Here is a 21,188-nt window from a genome sequence, read left to right as displayed (position 1 = left end):
TGGCCTTCCCGCCATCCAGTTTTTATGACATTCTACCCCATCATCCTGAGCAGTGTTCAAAGGACATTCAAGGACACCAACTTTAAAAAGATCCAATAGTTGAATGAAACAAGAAAGCAATAAAAACTATACACTTTGTCCTATTATCATCAAATAATGTTTTCCTTCCAAAGTTACTGAATGTAAGTATTTTCATACTAGATCCTTAAAGAATGCTGAAAATGAATCATTACTTACTGTCTTAACAGCTGTCTGCCCTGCTTCCACGTTAACTGGCTATTCTGAGGTGCTGTGGGAGCTTCTGTGTCTTTGGTTTCTTCTAAAAGTTAACACACACACAAAACAGACAATTTCACACAGAGTATTTCCACTTTTGAAATTACTGCCAAAGTTCTCTCCGGGATAAATTCCCATAAAACTATAACTAAATGTTTTAAAAATGATAGAAGTAAATTAACAATATTAAGTATTTACACTTGTTTTAAATGTGTTTATCCCAACAACCACAAAACTCAGGTATAACCCTCCTTGTTTTTAAAACTGGGAAATCCAAGAGTACATCACTATTCTATGGGGATTCAAAAACCAAAAACCCAGGCTTTGAAATGAAAATATTGAAAAAAAATATTTTTTTAACTACCAGAATTCTACTGGATTGAATGGTTTCAAAATTAAAAAGCTATGTTTAATATTTACCTCAGCTATTCAAAATCAACACTGTTAAGAAATCTAGTATATATAAAACTATTCAATGACTTAATTTTCAGTCCATCAGGAAACTTTAAGTCTTTATCATAACACTTTATATAATTAATAATAATTAATTTCATTTTTAGAACTAAAACCAGAAAGTGGTTTCTACTATAGGTAAAAGGTCATGTTTTTTCTCAGATATAAGTATATGAATTAAGAAACAGTTTAACAAATACTATAATCTGAGATGCGTTAAACTCTCAGTAAGTATCCCTAGTGAGAAATTTAAAACCACTTATCAGGGGCGCCTGGGTGGCTCAGTCTGGTTAAGCGTCTGACTTCGGCTCAGGTCATGATCTCACGGTTTATGGGTTTGAACCCACATTGGGCTCTGTGCTGACAGCTCAGAGCCTGGAGCCTGTTTCAGATTCTGTGTCTCCCTCTCCCTCTGACCCTCCCCTATTCATGCTGTCTCTCTCTCTCTCAGAAATAAATAAAAAAACATTAAAAAACATTTTTTTTAATTTTAAATAAAAAAAATAAAACCACTTAACAGCACTAATGATATTACAGAAATATTTTCCTAAAAATTCCCATTATGAAAATCAGATAATGCAGAGAAGAGAGGATCATAGAGGATCAGCCCTCACAGTGAATGCTGATAACCTTTAGCATAGCTTGCGGTTGTTAGGCTCCTGGACTCCTCAGAGTCATGAGAGGAGAAACTTCCTAGTGGTTAACTCAAGTATTTCCTGCAGGCCTTATTTCTCTAACCCTAATAATCCCATTATTAACACCTCGTTCTTCCCCCACACACAGGAGCTTCTAAGATTTCTAGAAATAATTATTTCATCTTAATAGCTCCTCTATTTTTGTTTATAGGTTTTTTATTTATACCATTTTGTTTGCTGTTAAATCACATACAGTACATAATCACTGGAGAAAAAATACATTCTTTTAACATTTCTTTAAAGTTTATTTATTTATTTTGAGAGAGAGAGCATGAGCAAGGAAGGGGCAGAAAAAGGAGAGAGAGAGAATCTCAAGCCGACTGAGCGATGTCAATATAGAGCCCAATGCGGCCCTCTATGAACTGTGAAATCACAACCTGAGCCAAAAACCAAAAGTTAAATGCTTAACTGACTGAGCTACCCAGGCACCCCCGAAAAGTACATTTTTAAAAAGAACTACAACTGCCCCAAATACTATCATTAAAAGTGTTAGTACTTGGGACTTTATCATTCCTATTATTCACCTCAAAATACACACATAAACTTCTTTTCTTAAAAATGGGGAGAGGCACCAATGTGTATACTGTACTATAAAGTTGCTTTTGACACTTATCATATTTGACCATCTTGATGGCAATGAATACAGATTAATATCCTATAAGATGATTACATAATATTCCATAGAAAGTATATGCCTACTTAATTTAACCACTCCAGTAATGTTGACATTAGTTTCCAGTTTCCATTATAAATAATCTTGCTATAGATATCCTTGAAGTACACCAAAAACATACAGCTCAAAGAATTTTTTAATGCACCAATGTAACCAGTTCCTAGATGAAGAAACAAAACATTATCAGCACCCCAAAATCTTTCCTTATACCTTCTTCCAGTCACTAGACATTCCTAGAAGAGTATCAATACTATCCTGCTTTATAAAAACTAGATTAATTTTTGAACTTGATATACATGAAATAATTTTTATCATTTTTCAGTTTTATGTTACCTGTCCATGTTGTCAGGTATAGTTACAGCTTTATTACTTTTGTTGCTAAATAACATTCCATTATGCTAAAATATCACACAATATATGTATCCATTCTAACACGGCAGGTCAAATTGTTTCCAGATTTTTACTACAAGATACTATAAACATTCTTATACAAGCCTTATGATGAGCACATGTATGCATTTTAATGTACAATACATAGAGGTAGAATTACTGGATCCCAGAGCATGCTGCTACCACTATGTTCCCTTCAGTATCATTGGCAAACCCCTTTCAGAGCAGTTCTATCAATCTGCAATCCCAACACCAGCAGACTTGACCTTTTTTTTTTTCTTTTGCATTTTAATTTAGCCATTCTGATAGGTGTCTAATTGTATGTACTGCACTCTGGTTTTACTTCCTCAATGACAAATAACAAAAAGCATCATTTCATATACTCATTGGTCACTTGGATGTCTTCTCTTACAGGTTGCCTTTTCTTTTGCCTATTTTTCTACTGTTACAGATTTCCTCCCCCCACAAATGCACAAAAAAGCTCTTTACATATTTAGATACAACCCTTTTTATAGGGTTAGGTGTGTGTGTGTGTATGTATTACTGAGACACAGGTATAAAAATATGCATATTATACTTCTGTCAAGACAGTATTTTATAGTTTGATTTATTTCTGAGTATTTTTTTTTTTAAATGTTTTATTTCTAGGAGAGAGAGAGAGACAGCGTGAGCAGGGAAGGGTCAGAGAGAGAGGGAGTCACAGACTGAAACAGGCTCCAGGCTCTGAGCTGGCTGGCAGCACAGAGCCCGACGTGGGGCTCGAACACACGAACCGCGAGATCATGACCTAAGCGAAAGTCGGACGCTTAACTGACTAAGCCACCCAGGCGCCCCACTATTAATCTTTTCAAAGGAAATTTGTTTTCTCCCTGTCGCTGATTTTCTGTTTTTAAAAATTAATTTTTATTGTGTGTTCTTTCTGAATGTACAGAGATCCTTTTCAGAGGTATTTATTGGAAAGGGATAAAGTAAAAAAAGTTTTTAAGTTTTANGCTGGCAGTCAGCACAGAGCCCGACGCGGGGCTCGAATCCACGAACCGCGAGATCATGACCTAAGCGAAAGTCGGACGCTTAACCGACTAAGCCACCCAGGCGCCCCTATTTCTGAGTATTAAAAGGCAACAATAATTTGTTTAATGTTTACCTCGATCCATACTGTGATGTAAATCATTTTATCCGATTTTGTTTGTATATTATATTTTGCCCATTCCTTCATTGCTTTCCCCTACCCTCACTAAAAACCATGAATAGTTTTTCTACATCAATAAAGGAAATCTACTCTATTACTGTTTCCCGTAAATGAAACACCTGAATGTCATTTTATTCCTCATTTTGAGGAGGTTTTAATACTTAAGTTTGTAAGTATTAAAGATAAAAGATTATAAGTATTTATAAGATAAAAACAAATCTGTTTTTAGTAGGCAGCAGAGATTTATCTACTAATGATTTTTTTTACACAAAATATTGCACTGAAACCAGCTAGCCAATCCTGACTGGCTCCAGGAACAATGTGGCTGCAACTAGCCTTCTTCCTCACATTTATGCAGACCAACTAGGGGAACAGCCCTTGAGTCAGAAAATGAATACTTATTTTCTCAATATTCTAGCCATAACAGAAAGAAAAGGGGTCAAAGAAAAGCTCTGGATTCATTAACTTCTCTCTATGGCAAAGCCACTCTACTCCCTCTAACTGCAGTAAGAAAGACTACTGTAGTCAACAAGGGTCAAAATATATAGACCTTCCGTGTTTTTACCGTTGCTTTTCCAAAGATGAAGCCATAATATGTTTCCTACTGTCAAAGTGAACCTTCACCATCTCTGAAAAGCCACATCAAAGGAAACCCATGTTGCTCATATGTTGGTCTCTTAATTTTATATAGATACCAACTACTTGATGATATAATAAATGATAAAACTGGTAAGTGGGAAAAAAATCAACTACAGGTTGTATGAAGTGTTTCTGTCAAGTTCTAAGTACTTAATATTAAATTTAATATTAAATATTTAATATTAACATTAAATTAAAAACGAATTATTTTTTAAAAATTTACTGCCACTAAAAAAATTTACTGTCACTGAACTGAAAGAAAAAACATCATATCTAAGTTTTATCTTCCCTACTATATATGCTTTGACTTTATTAGATATGCTGCAACTATAAAAGAAGAAAAATTGCATATCCAAATAAAGATACACTTTTTTCTTGTCTTAGTAACCATAATCCAAGAACAGCATAGAATTCAATTTGAATGCACCATGAAAATATGTGAGTTCTAAATCTACCTGAGAAATAAATAAGAAATTGATAACATTCCAAATATGCATAATATAAATCAAAGTATTCCTTATTTATTGTTAGATGTTTAGACTACTCAAATTGTAATCATAAAGAACCCTAAAGTTAACATTAAACTGTTAGCTTTTTCCTATATCCAGCCCTCTCTTCTCAGCATAACTGTTCATCAGATACTACTCTCACACTCATTATCTATTTAGTGTAAAATGCAAGATTTTGTATAGTGAAAGATGAAGTAGTGAAGATTCTTTTCCTTCTCTTATCCCTAAAGGGCTGACTATGAGGTTTCCAAATTCAGTCAAATTTCCAGTTTTCAGAATTAAACTGTGTTAATCACAGCTTTTCCAGATAAAAAGACCTTTGTAATAATAAAAAATTAAACTTTTATAGGATGGGACAAGAACTACCTACAAGTGTAGAAAGAAATATTTCATTATCTTTTACTTCTAATATCAAAATGCACTCACAATTTTATACAGATTTCAACACAAGGAAAATAGGATAAACAACTTCAAGATTTAGATACAGACAAAACTATTTACTTTTATTCATTTATTATTTTCCCCAAAGTACTAGGTATTATTACAGTGGTCAACCATCTGACTAACCAATACTATCAAAGCAAAATGAGGGTGAAGAAAACATGTCTGTTACATAAAAATGACCGTAAACCATTTTTTTTCTTGAATTGGGTCAGAAGAAGGTTAACAAAAGAATCCAGTTTACCTGATTCAAAGGTTGGCATTTTCAAATCACCTTGGTTCAGTTCTGTGCCATATTTTAATTTGTGATATTTTGCCCTGAAAATTTAATAATAAATTGTTGAAAGAAAAATTTATTTTCCTTTTCTACAGTTAAGTAAATGCTGGTATATATTTCTCTGATAACATATAAAACATAATATGAATATCTGCTTTTTAAGCTTTACTTGCAAAGGAAGTTAGAGAAAAAAGTGTACTGCTATGTAAGAAAAAATGTAAATTATCCAATTAACCTATACACTCGAGTGAAGACAATATTTTTTCCTAATCTTTAAAGAAAAATAAAACTCCAAAACTTAGATTTTATAACAAATTATATTACTTCAATTTTAGAGATTTAAATCTTTTCTTTTCCCTTATAAGAATCAAATCAAAGTATCATCTTATACTTTGGGCAGGATTTCCTATCTTTCAAAGAATTTTCAAATATAGTGCACACTGGTATAAAAGAGAATATTGTTCTACTTTACATTATAGGAAAATGAGGCACACATACCTTTCTTGTTTTAATGCATACTCCAACATCTTTATTCTTCTTACTAAATCCTTCTTCAAGTTTTCTTGTCCTTTTCTTTCTCCTTGCAAAAATGCTATTCGGGCCTAAAAATACAAAAGGTTCATTTATTTTCATTTTTTCTTAATAATGCATTAAAAAAAGAAAACAATAAATAGTAACAACCTGTTCAGGACAGCAAGATTTTAAAATTGATAGAGGCAGTCAACCAAACTTTGTTAGGTAACAAACACAATTACTTCAAAAATCAACGTAACTATAAATCAGCTTTTTGCTTATAATCCTAAGGTCTGTAATATTAACACTTTTACCATAACGATAAAAGGAAGTTTTATACATAAAAACTGAACCTACTTAACATAAGTCACAAAAAAACTAAAAAAACAATATTATTTAATGTTTTAACACTTTTATTATTGAGAAACAGAGGATGAGCATGAGAGGGGCAGAGAGAGGGGGAGACACAGAATCTGAAGGAGGCTCCAGGCTCTGAGCAGTCAGCACAGAGCCCAATGCAGAGCTTGAAATCACAAATCATGAGAGCATAACCTTAGCTGAAGTCAGACGCTTTACTAACTGGGCCACTGAGGCACCCACAAAAATATTGTTTTCTTAAGTAAATAGTTTTCCCCAAATAAGATGTTTGTTTCAAAAAACAGTAACATTACTGCAAAACCATTTTGTGTTCAAGAAATACTTAAAGATGTGTAATCTTTTCTATTCTACACACCCACTCCAAATTGTTTCAATGCTTGAAACAGTAATAGTAGAGTACTGCAGATTATTTAAGTAAAGCCACCATATGTTCAAAGAACTCATTACTTTCTGTTGTCATTTTTCTACTATAAGAGGAATTATTTTCTTTTCAATTCCCTTATTTCCTGTGAAAGACAGCTCTCCTATCTTTTCCTGGTCCTTTATATTGTCAGCCCCCTTTATCCACCTGACACTAAAAGTGATGTTTAAAGAGCTTGACATCTGTATGGAGACATTTGCCATTATGTACACAATTACAATAAAACCAACTTTCACATGAGGGAGAATATCCTTGCTGAGAGAACCCACAGGGGTATTTATTAAGAAAAAGTAAGTTAAGTACTTACTAGTAAGCTAAATAATAATTTTTTGTTTTTAAAAATTTTAGTGAACATTAAATCAGAACAAATGAATTCAGCTAGATGAATTAACCCACTAAGTTGGATCTGTTCTTCCAAGATAGAAATACACTGGCCAGCAGACCAGCTAAATCAAATTGATTAATAAGAACATGTAAGCATTTAAACGTCCACTGCCTCAAAACAAGCTCTTCTTTATTATCCTTTAAAAACAAAATGAAATCATCGACAACTCCTTAACACCTATGAAGTTAGATAACTACCTAATACTTCCAAATACAAATTTCAAAATAAAAATAAAACATCTGGGAGTAATGGTAACTATTCAGAACCTAACAGTCTAAGATCCTAAAGAGAAAAGTAGCACTTAAGCAAAATGTAAAAAGTTAATTTCATCACACAGCTTCAAGAAATTCTAATTAAGTTTTTTGCCTGCACTTTCTTTTTCTCATGATAGTACTTGCAACATACAAAGACAACACCATTACAGTATTATTGACTATATTATCTATGCCAGACTTTTCATTGCCCTAATTTACCAATTCTATAACTGCAAGTTGTACCACTTAAACCACTTCACCTATATTCAGCCCATTCCCCAACCTCCTCTCCTCTGGTGACCACCAGTTAAGTCTCTGTATTTATGATTCTGTTTGTTCAATTTACTATGTTTTTTAGATTCCACGTAAAAGTGAAATCATGTCACATTTGTCCTTCTCTGGCTTATTTCACTTAGCATAAACCGTTATAGGTCCATCCATGCTGTTGCAAATGACAAGATCTCATTCTTTTCATGGCTGAGTAATATTCCATTGTCTTTACCTGTTCAACTATCAGTGGAGATTTAGGTTGCTTCCATATCTTGGCTACTGAAAATAATGCTGCAATAAACACAGGGGTGCATATATCTTTTTCTTCTTTTTAAAATTTTACTGATTTTTAAAAAAATTTACATCCAAGTTAGTTAGCATATAGTGCAACAGTGATTTCAGGAATAGTTTCCTTAAAGTCCCTTACCCATTTAGCTATCCCCACCCCCCAAACTCTCCAGTAACCGTCTGTTTGTTCTCCATATTTAAGAGTCTCTTGCATACATCTTTTTCCAATTAGCATTTCCATTTTCTGTAGATAAATACCCACTAGTGAAATTAATGGATCATATGGTATTTCTATTTTTAATTCTTTTCATTAAAAAAATTTTAATCTTCTTTTGAGAGAGATAGACTGAGTATAAGAAGGGGAGGAACAGAGAGAGACACACACACACAGAATCTGAAGCAGGCTCCAGTCTCTGAGCAGTCAGCACAGAGCTCAACATGGGGCTCAAACTCACAAACCATGAGTTTATGACCTGAGCCAAAGTCAAACGCTTAACCGAGTCACTGAGGCACCCCTCTATTTTTAATTTTTTAAAGAAATCTCCAGCTTGTTCTCCAGTGGTTACAGCAATTTACACATTCCCATCAATGGTGCATGATGGTTCCCTTTTCTCCATATTCTCACCAATACTTGTTATTTCTTGTCTTTATATTAGCCATTCTGACAGGTCTAAGGCAACAGGTCACTGCGGTTTTGTTATCCATTTCCCTGATGATTAGTGATGTGACCATCTTTTCACATGTCTCTTGCCCTCATCCAAATGTCTTCTTGGAAAAGTGTCTATTTGGGGCTCTACACATTTGTGAACCAGATTGTTATCATTATTACTTTTTAATATTTTCTTTTTTTTAAATTTATTTTTTTTGAGAGAGACAATGCAAGCTGGGAAGTAAGCACAGAGAGAGAATCCCAAGCAGGCTCCACACTGTCAGTGCAGAGCCCAATGTGGGGCCTGAACTCAACAAACTGTGAGATTATGACCTGAGCTGAAATCAAGAGTTGGAAGCTTAACCAACTGAGCCACCCAGGTACCCCCAGATTGTTTTTTTGTTTATTTTTGAGAGACAGTACATGAGCAAGTGAGCAGAGGAGGTGTGGGGGGAGTTGGGGTGGGGGAGAGAGGAACTGAAGCAGGCACTGTGCTGATAGTAGAGAGCCTGATGCAGGGCTTGAACCCACAAACCGTGAGATCACAACTTGAGCTAAAGTCAGACACTTAACTGACTGAGCCACCCTGGCACCCCAGACAGCTCTTGACATTGTTGATGGTTTCCTTCACTGTGCAAAGTCTTTTTATTCTGGTGTAGTCCCAATAGTTTATTTTTGCTTTTGTTTCCCTTGCCTGAGAGAACATATTTAGCAAACAGTTTTCTCCTGTTTTCTTTCAGGAGTCTTATGGTTTCAGGTCTCATGTTTATGTCCTTAATCCATTTGCAATTTGTTTTGCGGATAGTGAAAGAAATTGGTCTCCTTTCATTCTTCTGCATGTAGCTATCTGGTCTTCCCAACACCATTTATTGAAGACACTATCTTTTCCTCACTGTATACTCTTGCCTCCTTTACCATAATTAACCATATAAGTATGGACATATTTCTGGGTTCTCTATCCTGTTCCATTGATCCATGTGACTGTTTTTATGCCAGTACCATACTGTTTTCATTACTATAGTTTTGTAGTGTATCTTGAAATCTGGGATTGTGATACCTCCAGCTTTACTCTTCTTTTTCATGACTACTTTAACCATTTGGGGTGCTTTGTGGGTCCATACAAATCTTGGGATTATTTGTTCTAGTTCTGTTAAATACACTATTGGTACTTTCATAGGGATTATACTGGATCTGTACACTGGTCTGAGTAGTATGGACATTCTGACAATATTAATTCTTCCAATCCATAAACATGATATACTTTCCCATTTGTTTGTGCGGTCTTCAATTTCTTTCATCAGTATTTTCTAGTTTTCAAAAGACAGCTCTCTCACCTTCATGGCTAAATTTCTTCCTAGGTATTTCATTCCTTTTAGTGCAATTGTAAATGGGATTGTTTTCTTAAAATTTCTTCTTCTACTGCTTCATTATTAGTTTATGTAAATTCAACAGAATTCTGTAAATTAATTTTGTATCCTATGACTTTACTGAATTTATTAGTTCTGATAGTTTTTGAGTAGAGTCTTCAGGATTTTCTATATATAGTATCATGTCATCTGCAAACAGTGATGACTTTACTTCTTCCTTACCAATGTGGATGCCTTCCCCTTGTCCCCAACTTCTGGTCTGAATGCTACGTGTAGGACTTTCAGTTGTATGTTCAATAAAAGTGACAAGTGAACATCCTTGTCTTGTTTCTGATCTTAGTTGTGGCCTTGTATATTAGTTGTGGTCTTGTCATATATGACTTTTATCATGTTGAGGTATGTTCCCTCTAAACATACTTTGTTGAGTCTTTATCATGAAAGGGTACTGAATTTTGTCAGAATATCAGCAGATGCTTTTTCTGCATCTACTGAGATGATCATATGGGTTTATCCTTCATTATGTTAAGGTGATACATCATATTTATTAATCTGCAGATACTGACCCATCCTCATATTGACTGGTTAAAAAAACAAAAACACAAAACCATGAATCACATACTGTGAAAGCATTATGTGATTCCACTTTCCAGATCTTCTAAGCATTCTACAATTAGCAGGGAAGAAATGAAAGAAGCTCATTTTATTCTGCTCCTTTAAATCGATAATCAGTGATTTTCCAACGAGAAAGGCACTGAAACTACCTATGTGTAAGTCATAGTGTCCTCTTAGGGATTTAAAAAACATAAAACAAAAAACAAACAAAAATAACTACACAGTGGTAATGCTCCCTATTAGAATCTACACTATTGTGTATGTGCTACCGAAGCAGGCACTACAATCTTACACTATTGTGAGAATTCATTTTCATTTCTTGCCTTAGCATTCATTTTCATACTAAAAACAACCCATATGCAGAGAATCTAGTAAATTAAACAGACAAGAACAAACTACACACAAAAACAAGAATCCCATAGCAGCTTCTGAAAAGGAGTTGAAGAAAGATAATTCACAAACACAAAGGACAAAAAAAAAAGGTGAGAATTCATTAAGACAGTATGTTTTAAAGGACATATCCTAACTCAAGGATGGGGGTAAAATGCAAGTATCAGATATGACTACTGGTCATACTACTTATGACCGTGTATCACAAAGTGTCTATATAGATATTCTGAAAAGGTAAAGATTATGTCTGACAGTGATTTTTTAAAAAGACCAATTAAATAAGAGACAACCTTTAGTAAGTTAATAGCAATGAATTCTGAGCTATTTTTAAAGGACATAATGCACCATAAGTAGCAGCGTCTCAGCAAACAAACACTTTAAAAAGTAACGACAGGGGCACCTGGGTGGCTCAGTCAGTTAAGCATTGGACTTCAGCTCAGGTCATTGATGTCGCAGTTTGTAAGTTTGAGACCTGCGTCTGGCTCTTTGCTGACAGCCTGGAGCTTGGAGCCCGCTTTGAGTTCTCTGTTTACCTCTCTCTGCCCTCACCCCACCCCCAACCCCAGCTCTCTCTCAGAAGTAAGCATTAAAAAAAGTAACCACAAAAAAATAGGCACAACATAGTACAACGGCCATCAAAAACAAAAGCATCTAGGAATAAACAAAAATGTGCAAAATATCTGCACAAAAAGCTGCAATCTGTACAGAAAAGAATCTAAATGGACTAGCAGACTCATAAAAATAATTTTCATGCAAACTAAGAGTTAATTAGTAATTCCAATCAAACTTTCAGTGTGTGTGTGTGTGTGTGTGTGTGTGTGTGTGTATAGAACTTGACAAGCTGATTCTAAAATTTACCAAAAAATTCAAATTATCAAGAACAGGCAAGACAATTGCCAGGGAAGTAGTGGCAGAACTTGCACTACCAGAAATTAAGATGGTTTCTGAGGAACGCCTGGGTGGCTCAGTCAGTTAAGCATCCGACTTCGACTCAGATCATGATCTCACAGTTCATGGGTTTGAGCCCCGCTTTGGGCTCTGGGCTGACAGTAGCTCAAAGCCTGGAGTCTGCTTCTGACTCTGTGCCTTCTCTCTCTGACCCTCCCCTGCTGATGCTGCCTGCCTGCCTGCCTGCCTCTCTCTCTCCCTCTGTCAGAAATAAAACATTAAAAAAAAAAAAAGATGGTTTCTGAAACTAGGGAAATTAAAACAGTGATAGGTACAGGGATAGACAAACAGATAAAAAATTAAACAGAAATCCCAGAAACAAACTAATATATATGAAGTCACATAATTTATGAAAGTAGAAGTTTACAACATCAAGAAAAGAATGGAAACATCAAAAATTATGCTTAAAGGAGTGACTGGGTGGCTCTGTCAGATGAGTGTTCGACTTCGAGTCAAGTCATGATCTCATGGTTTGAGAGTTTGAGCCTCGCGTCAGGCACAGTGCTGACAACTCAGGGCCTGGAGCCTGCTTCAGATTCTGTCTGTCTGTTTCTCTCCCTCTTTCTGCCCTTTAGGCTCAGTATACATGGTAAACAGATAGGGAAGGAGAGATAAAATAAAATTTCTGCCTGACATACCAGTTGCAGGATTATAGACCTAAATGTGAAGGCAGAATAATAATGTTTTTAGGATCTAATAATATATCTTCAAAATCTCAGACTGAAGAAACAATTCTTGAGCAAGACAAAAGCACTAACCATAAAGAAAAGGATGAATAAATCATTACCATTTAAAAAGTTCTGTTCAAGATACAGCAGGGATTAGTAACCTACCTCAGGCTTATTTTTGGATTTCCAGAGTCAAAAATGGCTTTTTAAAAAACAATAAATCAAAGAATATGTAACACAGACCCAAAACATTGCTCATAAAGCCCAATACATTTACTATTAAAGTCTGTAAACCACCTATACTATTATCAGACAAAGAAAGATTTTGTGTGTGAATTTATTTTATTTTTTATTATTTTTGAGAGAGAGAGAGGAGCCTAAGTGGGGCAGGGGCAGAGAAAGGTGGGGGGACAGAGGATCCAAAGTGGGCTCTGCACGGACAGCAGTGAGCCTGATACAGGGCTCAAACTCATGAACAACAAGATCATTACCTGAGCTGCAGTTGGACACTCAACTGACTGAGTCACCCAGGCAACCCAGACAAAAAATATTTTAAATCAAAACAGATTGCAAGAGACAAAGGGCATTATACACTACCAAAAAGTTCAATACAGCAAGAAGATAAAACAATTATAAATATTTATGTACTTAATAAGATGATCAAGTATATGAAGCAAAATTGAAGAGAGAAATAATTTCACAGTAATACCTAGAGACTTCAATATTTCATTCTTAATAAAAGGTCAGAGAATCAGAAAGAAGGGAACAGATCTTCAACAACACAATAAACCAACTAGATCTAACAGATGTATTATACAGAACACTCTACCCAACAAAAGAATACACATTCTTCTCAGCACACATGGGACACTCTCCAGGATGGACCATATGTTCATGCAAATTAAGTCTCAACAGATTTAAAAGATTAAAAAAAAATTCTCTAACTATAATAGAGAAAAAGAATCAGTAACAAAGAAAACTGGAATACTCACGCATTAGTGGAAATTGAACAACACACTCTTAAATCACAAGGAAAATAAGGAAACACTCAGGAATAAAAATGAAGGGGCGCCTGGGTGGCTCAATCAGTTAGTTGAGCGTCCCACTTTGGCTCAGGTCATGATCTCACAGTTCATGGGTTCAAGTCCTGCGTCGGGCTCTATGCTGACAGCTAGCTCTGTGCTGACAGCTAGCTCTATACTGACAGCTAGTCTAGAGCCTCTTTCAGATTCTGTGTCTCCCTTTCTCTCTAACCCCCCTGCTCCTGCTGTCTTTCTCTCTCTCTCAGAAATAAATAAAACATTTAAAAAAATTTTTTAAAGGAATAAAAATGAAAACACAACATATCAAAACCTATGGGATGCAGCAAAAGCAGCTCTGAGGGGAAAACTTAGAGCTATAAATGATTATATTAAAGAAGGTATACCATATAATGATTCAAGAATTCTACACATTACTCAGTGCTCATCATGACAAGTGTACTCTTAAAATCACTTTAAATGTGAATTTAAAGCCAATTAAAAGATACATTCTTAGAGAGCACGTTCGTATGATTTTTAATCTTTTAAATTTGTTGATGTGGGTTTTATGCTTCAGAATGTGGCCTTTACTGGCGAATGGTCCATACAGGCTTGAGAAGAATGTGAATAGCCTTGTTGGTTAAAATATTCTATAGATATCAATTTTCTACTTTTCTGTATGTTAGATTTGTTAGTTGCTAATACAGGAGTGTAGAAGTCTCCATCTATAGTAGTGATTTAGTCTATTTCTCTATGCAGTTTTATCAGTTTTTGCTCTCAGATTTTGACACACTTTTGTTAGGGCGTACATATTAAGGATTATTATGTCCTTTTGGAGAACTGACCCCTTTATCATTATGCAATGTATCTTTTTATCCCTAACTATTTAGCTTGGCCTAAAGTCTGCTTTATTTGAAATTAATGTAACTGCTTCAGCTTTCTTTCTTTTTTTACGTTTATTTATTTTGAGGGAGAGAGAGCAAGAGAGCATAGAGGAGAGGCAGAGAGAGAGAGGGGGGCTCAGCATGTTGCCTGATGTAGGGCTCTATCCAACTAACCATGAGATCATGACCTAAGCTGAAATCAAGAGTCAGATGCTTAACTGACTGAGTCACACAAGTGCCCCAGGATAGAAGGTATTTAAAACAAATTTAAAGTATTTTTTTTACTAAAGAAACAAATATAAAACTTATTAAAATTTGGGGGATGTATAAAAAGCAGTGCTTTCAGGGAAATTTATAGCAGTCAAAGTATGTTTTTGAAAAGAAGCCCTAACACCCTCCTACACCGTTGGTGGGAATGTAAACTGGTGCAGCCCCTCTGGAAAACAGTGTGGAGGTTCCTCAAAAAATTAACAATAGAATTCCCCTATGACCCAGAAATAGCACTGCTAGGAATTTACCCAAGGGATACAGGAGTGCTGATGCACAGGGGCACATGGACCCCAATGTTCACAGCAGCACTCTCAACAATAGCCAAAACATGGAAAGAGCCCAAGTGTCCATCAACGGACGAATGGATCAAGCAGATGTGGTTTATCTATACGATGGAATACTACATGGCAATGAGAAAGAATGAAATCTGGCCATGTGTAGCAACATGGATGGACCTTGAGGGTGTTATGCTGAGTGAAATAAGTCAGGCAGAGAAGGACAATTATCATATGTTTGCATGTATAGGAGGATTAGGAGGAACTTAACGGAGGATCGTGGGGGAGAAGATGGGGGGAAACGGTGGGGGAGGGGGAGAGAGGGGAACCATGAGAGACTCTTGAATGCTGAGAACAAACTGAGGACTGATGGGTGTGGGGAGGGGAGGGGGGAGATGGGCATGGAGGAGGGCACTTGTGGGGATGAGCACTGGGTGTTATATGGAAACCAACTTGACAATAAACTATTTGTAAAAATATATATATATATATTTGTAAAAAATATATTTGTAAAAAATATTTGTAAAAATATATATTTTTTTTTACAAAAAAAAATATATAAAGGGTCATATTTAAAAAGAAAGAAAGAAAGAAACAAAGAAAGAAAGAAAGAGAGAAAGAAAGAAAGGGAAAGAAAGAAAAGAAGCCGTAAAACCAACTATTTAGCTTCCATCTTAGGACAGTAAGGAAAGAAAAGCACTATAAACTTACAGAGAGCAGAATAGAAATTAGAACAGAAATCATTAGAATTGAAAACAGTAAACCAATAAAGGATATCAATGAAATTGCAATGACATGGATGGAGCTAGAGTGTATTATGCTAAAGGAAATAAGTCAGGCAGAGGAAAATACTATATGATTTCACTCATATGTATAATTTAAGGAACAAAACAGATGAATAAATGGGAAGAGGAAAACAGAGAAAGAAACAAACCATAAGAGACTCTTTTTGATAGAGAGTTGAGGGTTGATGGAGGGAGGTGAGTGGGAGATGGGCTAAATGGGTGATGGCTACTAAGGAGGGCCCCTTGTCATGTTGAGTATTAGGTGCTATACGTAAATGATAAATCACTGAAAACAATATTACATTATATGCTAATCACATAAAATTTTGAAAATATCAATGAAACAGATTCTTTGAAAAGATCAACAAAATTGAGTAACATCTAGCCACCTCCAGCCAAGCTAACCAAGAAAAACAAAAAAGTAGCGAAGATAGAAATAAGTATCAGAAATGAAGGAAACATTGGGGCGCCTAGGTGGCTTGGTCAGTTGAGCATCTGACTTTGGCTCAGGTCATGATCGCATGGTGGTGAGTTCGAGCCCCATGTTGGGCTCTATGCTGACAGCTCAGAGCCTGGAGCCTGCTTGGGATTCCGTGTCTGCCTCTCTTTCAGCTCCTTCTCCAATCTCTCTCTCTGTCTCAAAAATAAACATTAGAAAATTTTTAAAAAAAGAAAAAAGAAATGAAGGAGGTGTCATCGTTATAAATCCCATGGACAGTGAATGGAAAATAAAGGAATATTATTAACTCTAGGCCCACAAACTTGATAACTCAGATTAAATGGACCAATCCTTGAAACACAATCTACCAAAATTCACACTGGAGAAACAGATCATTGGAATAGGCCTGTATCTATTAAAGAAATTCAATCGATAATTAATTATATTCCAAATCAGAAGTCATCAGGTCCAGATGAATTCACTAACGAATTTAAGAAAGTTTAAGGAAGAAATGATACCAGTTCGCTATAACTGCAACCAGGACACAGAATCAGAAGGTACACTTGCTAACTTACTGGATGAAGGCAGCATTACTCTAATACCAAAACCAAACAGACATCACAAGAAAGGAAAACTACTAATACCTCTTTCATGAACAAATATGCAAAATCCCTCAACAATTTATTAGCAAATTGAATCCACAAAGAACTATATAACAAGTGAAATTTATCTCAGATATGCAAGACTGGGTCAACATTTGAACATCTATTACTATATGCTATTATTATTGGCCAATTATGTCCAAAAAGAAAAACTGTATGACCATATTAATATATGCACAAACAGCATTTGACAAAATCAGTTACCCATTCAGGATAAAAAACTCTCAGGAAACTAGGGATAGAAAGGAACTCTTATAACAATAATCTACCAGAACCTATAGCAGCTAAATATCCTATTTAATAGTAAGAAACTAGACGCTTTCCTTCCTAACATCAGGAACAATGAAAGGATGTCCCCTTTTATCACTCCTATTCAACACTGTACTCAAAGTCCTAATTATTGAAATAGGCAAAAAAAGAACATTTTAATTAGAATACAGAAAAGATGAGCACTGCCCTGTGCAAGGATAACATTCAAATCCACAAAGCATTCCATAAGGAAGAAAAGGAAAATTTTTAAGTATACAGATCAAGAAGGAAGGCAACTCTATTTGCAGGTGACATGTCTATGTAGAAAATTCTAAAGAATTCACCACCACCACCACCACCACCACCACAATAAACCCTTCTAGATCTAATGAGCAATTACAGCAAGGCTGCAGGATACAAGGTAAATATATAAAAGTTCATTGCTTTCTCATATACCGGAAATGAACAATACGAATTTGAAACTGAAAACAGTAATACTATTCATATTAGCACCAAAAAAGGAATATAAATAGTAGCTATAAATCCAGAAAAAGATGCACAAGAATCTACATGAGGAAAACTACAAAAAATTCTAATGAAAGAAATAAAAAATCTGAATAAATGAAGAGATATTCCATGTACATGGACAGAAAAACTCAAAATTTTGAGATGTCAAATCTTCAACTCTATCTGTAGATTCAATGGAGTCCTACAAAAGTCCCAGGAAGTTATTTTGTATATATCGACAAAATGATTCTAAACTTTATGTGGAAGGGTGTCTGGGTAGCTCATTCGGTTAAGCTTCTGACTTCAGCTCAGGTCATGATCTCATAGTTTGTGAGTTTGAGCCCCATATGGGGCTCTCTGCTATCAGCACAGAAAATAAACAAACATTAAAAAATAAAATAAAAATAAACTTTATATGGAAAGGCAAAAGACCAAGAATAACAAACACAATTCAGAAGGACAAGCTGGAAGACTGACAATGTCAGACTTCAAGACTTACCCTGTTCATATATACAGACATACATATATACATTTATTATGTGTATATATATGCATATAAACATAGATACATATTTACTATCTATATAAATATTTAGTATATACTAAACATGTACCTCAAAACTATAAAACTTTTAGAAAATAAAAGGAGAAAACTAGGTCACTCTGTGTTTGATTATGAGCTTTTAAACACAAAAATCAAAAGCATGATCCATGGGGAAAAAAATCAAACTTTATTAAAATTGGAAACATGTCTGCTCTGCAAAAAGGCATTATTAAGAGAACGAAAAGACATACCATAGCAGCCCTATATGAAAAAACCAAGAGGTGGAGGAAACACAACTCTCCATCAGTTGATGAATAAACAAAATACATATACATACCAAGGAGTGTTATTTGGCCTTAAAATGGAAAGAAATTTTGCCACATGCTACATGAATAAACCGTCAGGACACTGTATAAAATGAGGCAGTCACATTAAGACAAATATGTATGATTTCACATTTACGAAGTATATGGAAGTAGTGAAACTGATAGTAACTGAAAGTAGAATGGTAGTTAAACAGGAGAGGGGGAAGAATTGTTGTTTAATAGGTTTAAAGTTTCAGATGTGCAAGATGGAAAAAGTTCTGAAGATATGTTTCACAACAATGTGGATATACTTAACACTACTCATACACTTTTAAAAAACTGTGCTAAAAAGCTTAACAGTATTTACCATCTTAACCATTTTAAGTATTTAAAAAAAACTTTTTTTAAAAAAGGCGAACCAGGGGTGCCTAGATGGCTCACTTGGTTAAATGTCTGACTCTTGGTTTCGGCTCAGGTCTTGATCTTACAGTTCATCAGATAGAGCCCGGCCTTGGGCTGTGTGCTGACAACATGGACCTGCTTGAGATTCTTTCTCTCTGTCCCTCTTTCTCTCCCTGCTCCCCTGCTCACATTCTCTCTGTCAAAAAGAATAAACTTAAAAATACAGAATTCATATCCACTCCCCAAAAGGCACACCATGTAATTAAAAAAGAGAGCCTGATGGAAATATTGTAAAAAGACTTACCCTATACCAGGTCACAAGATATCAAAAAGGCCAATCAATATATGAAAGAGTTCTCAATCTCATCTGCACTCAAAGGAATACAAAGTAAAAATACCAATAAAGTAACACAATACCCAACTGGTTAAACATTTTAAATAAAATCTGACAACACAATTTTTGAGGAGGTGTATATATTCCTATAAATGACTAAGGGACCATAAACTGGTATAGCCTCTTTGAAAAAGTTTTTTTTTTAATCGTACTGAAGATATAAATAGATTAAACCCAAAATTCCTAGATACAGACCCAAAAGAAATACATGTACATATGTAAGTACTGGGAGACATGTAAAACAATATTCCATTCCCAAAACCATTTCTTGTAACAGCCAAAGGTTGCAAACAATCTAAATAGCCATCAATTAGAGAAGAGATAAATTGTGGCATATTACTACAATGAAATACTATGGAGCAAAGGAAATGAACAAACTACAGCCACACATAACATTTATGAAGTAATACAATGTTGAGGGGGAAAGCAAGACACAAAAGACAACCTCTTATATGATTCCATTTATATAAAGTTCACTATCAGACATAACTAAACTAATACATCTGAGCAATGCACACTTAGAAACATATAAAGAAAAGCAATAAAATGATTACACAAAACCAACAGTGGTTATCCCTATGAGGGAAGGAGGCACGCAAGAATTTGGAAGGACCAAGTGGTTAAGGATCCTGGTGTAATAGCAGCTCTGATTTCTTAACTTCTCCAAGAGTTATATCATGGTTGCTCTCTTTATAATAACTGACTAAACTGTACAATTATGTTTTATATACTTTTCTACAAATATATTCATATATTTTTTTAATGTTTTAAAAATCATTCTTTATGGTTAGATTTAAGAGGTATATTGTTACTGTGAAGATGTGGTTAATGGCCTAGGACCTTCAGATAACAGAAAAAGGTTCCACCATGGAGTGTATAGTATTGTCAACAGAGGAAGGGCTTTTAAAAACCACAAATTTTCATTTTTTTATTTGCCCAAGTCAACTAATTTTAATGTTTTTAATTATTTGACTTTAAGATTATAAAGGTGATAATTAGCTTGAAATTCATTACTATAAATATACTGTATTAACAGAAAAGAACCTTATAAATTTGTTTCTGTATCTAATCTCAGTTAATCCAGAGTAACAAATAATTTATGTTTATTTTTGAGAGACAGAGAGGGAGAGAATGTGTGTGCGTGTGAGAGAGAGAGAGAGAGAGAGCGCGAGAGCGAGCACGCACGAGCAGGGTAAGGACAGAGAGTAAGAGAGTGAGGAAGACACAGATTCTGAGGCAAGCTCCCGGCTCTGAATTGTCAATACAGAGCCCGATATTGTGCTCAATCCCATGAACAGTGAAATCATGTACTGTGAGATCATGACCTGAGCCGAAGTCGGACGCTTAACCGACTGAGTCACCCAGGTGCCCCTCTAATGTTGTTTTTAAGACAATTTTTCTTTCTACAAATATGAGTAAAGAGGAAGAAAACTGGGATCATATTTTGTTCATCATCTGAGTTCAACAGGTTCAACAATCAGCATGTGATTATCACGAGACCAAAAAAAAAAAAAAATTACTTAATACTGACAGATCACTTTTAAATTGCAAGACCACTAGAGGTCACCAGTGCAAAATATTCACCACTGAGCTAATACAAGCCTTAAGTTATTTCACGATTACTATAGTTTCCAAGAGTATCTTGCTTAAAACAAAGAAATACATTACTCAACAAAATCTGTTTTACTATAAGAGTTTTCTCTAAACAAAATTTAAGCTAAATGCAAACATTAGAGACAAGTGATTTTTAATTTAATGATTTAAAAAC

General features: G+C 35.0%; 1 protein-coding gene across 4 annotated transcripts in view; it reads right to left on the bottom strand.

The window, feature by feature from the left end:
* Nucleotides 1–21,188, bottom strand: part of STRN3 (striatin 3) — a 110,091-nt gene that overhangs the window by 50,198 nt on the left and 38,705 nt on the right. For all 4 annotated transcript variants that reach the window (XM_039247118.1, XM_039247116.1, XM_039247117.1 and 1 more), the window contains exons 2-4: nucleotides 6,041–6,144; nucleotides 5,510–5,583; nucleotides 238–319 (exon numbers count right to left, since the gene is read on the bottom strand). In XM_039247118.1, the coding sequence (XP_039103049.1) occupies nucleotides 238–319; nucleotides 5,510–5,583; nucleotides 6,041–6,144 (260 nt within the window). The remainder of the gene's footprint in view (nucleotides 1–237; nucleotides 320–5,509; nucleotides 5,584–6,040; nucleotides 6,145–21,188) is intronic.

The sequence above is a fragment of the Hyaena hyaena genome, unplaced genomic scaffold, assembly GCF_003009895.1.
Source record: "Hyaena hyaena isolate Hyena2069 unplaced genomic scaffold, ASM300989v1 scaffold_291, whole genome shotgun sequence".
In the NCBI taxonomy this organism is placed as follows: domain Eukaryota; kingdom Metazoa; phylum Chordata; class Mammalia; order Carnivora; family Hyaenidae; genus Hyaena; species Hyaena hyaena.
The sequence above is the reverse complement of the archived record's forward strand: the minus strand, read 5'-3'. Positions and strand labels throughout refer to the sequence as shown.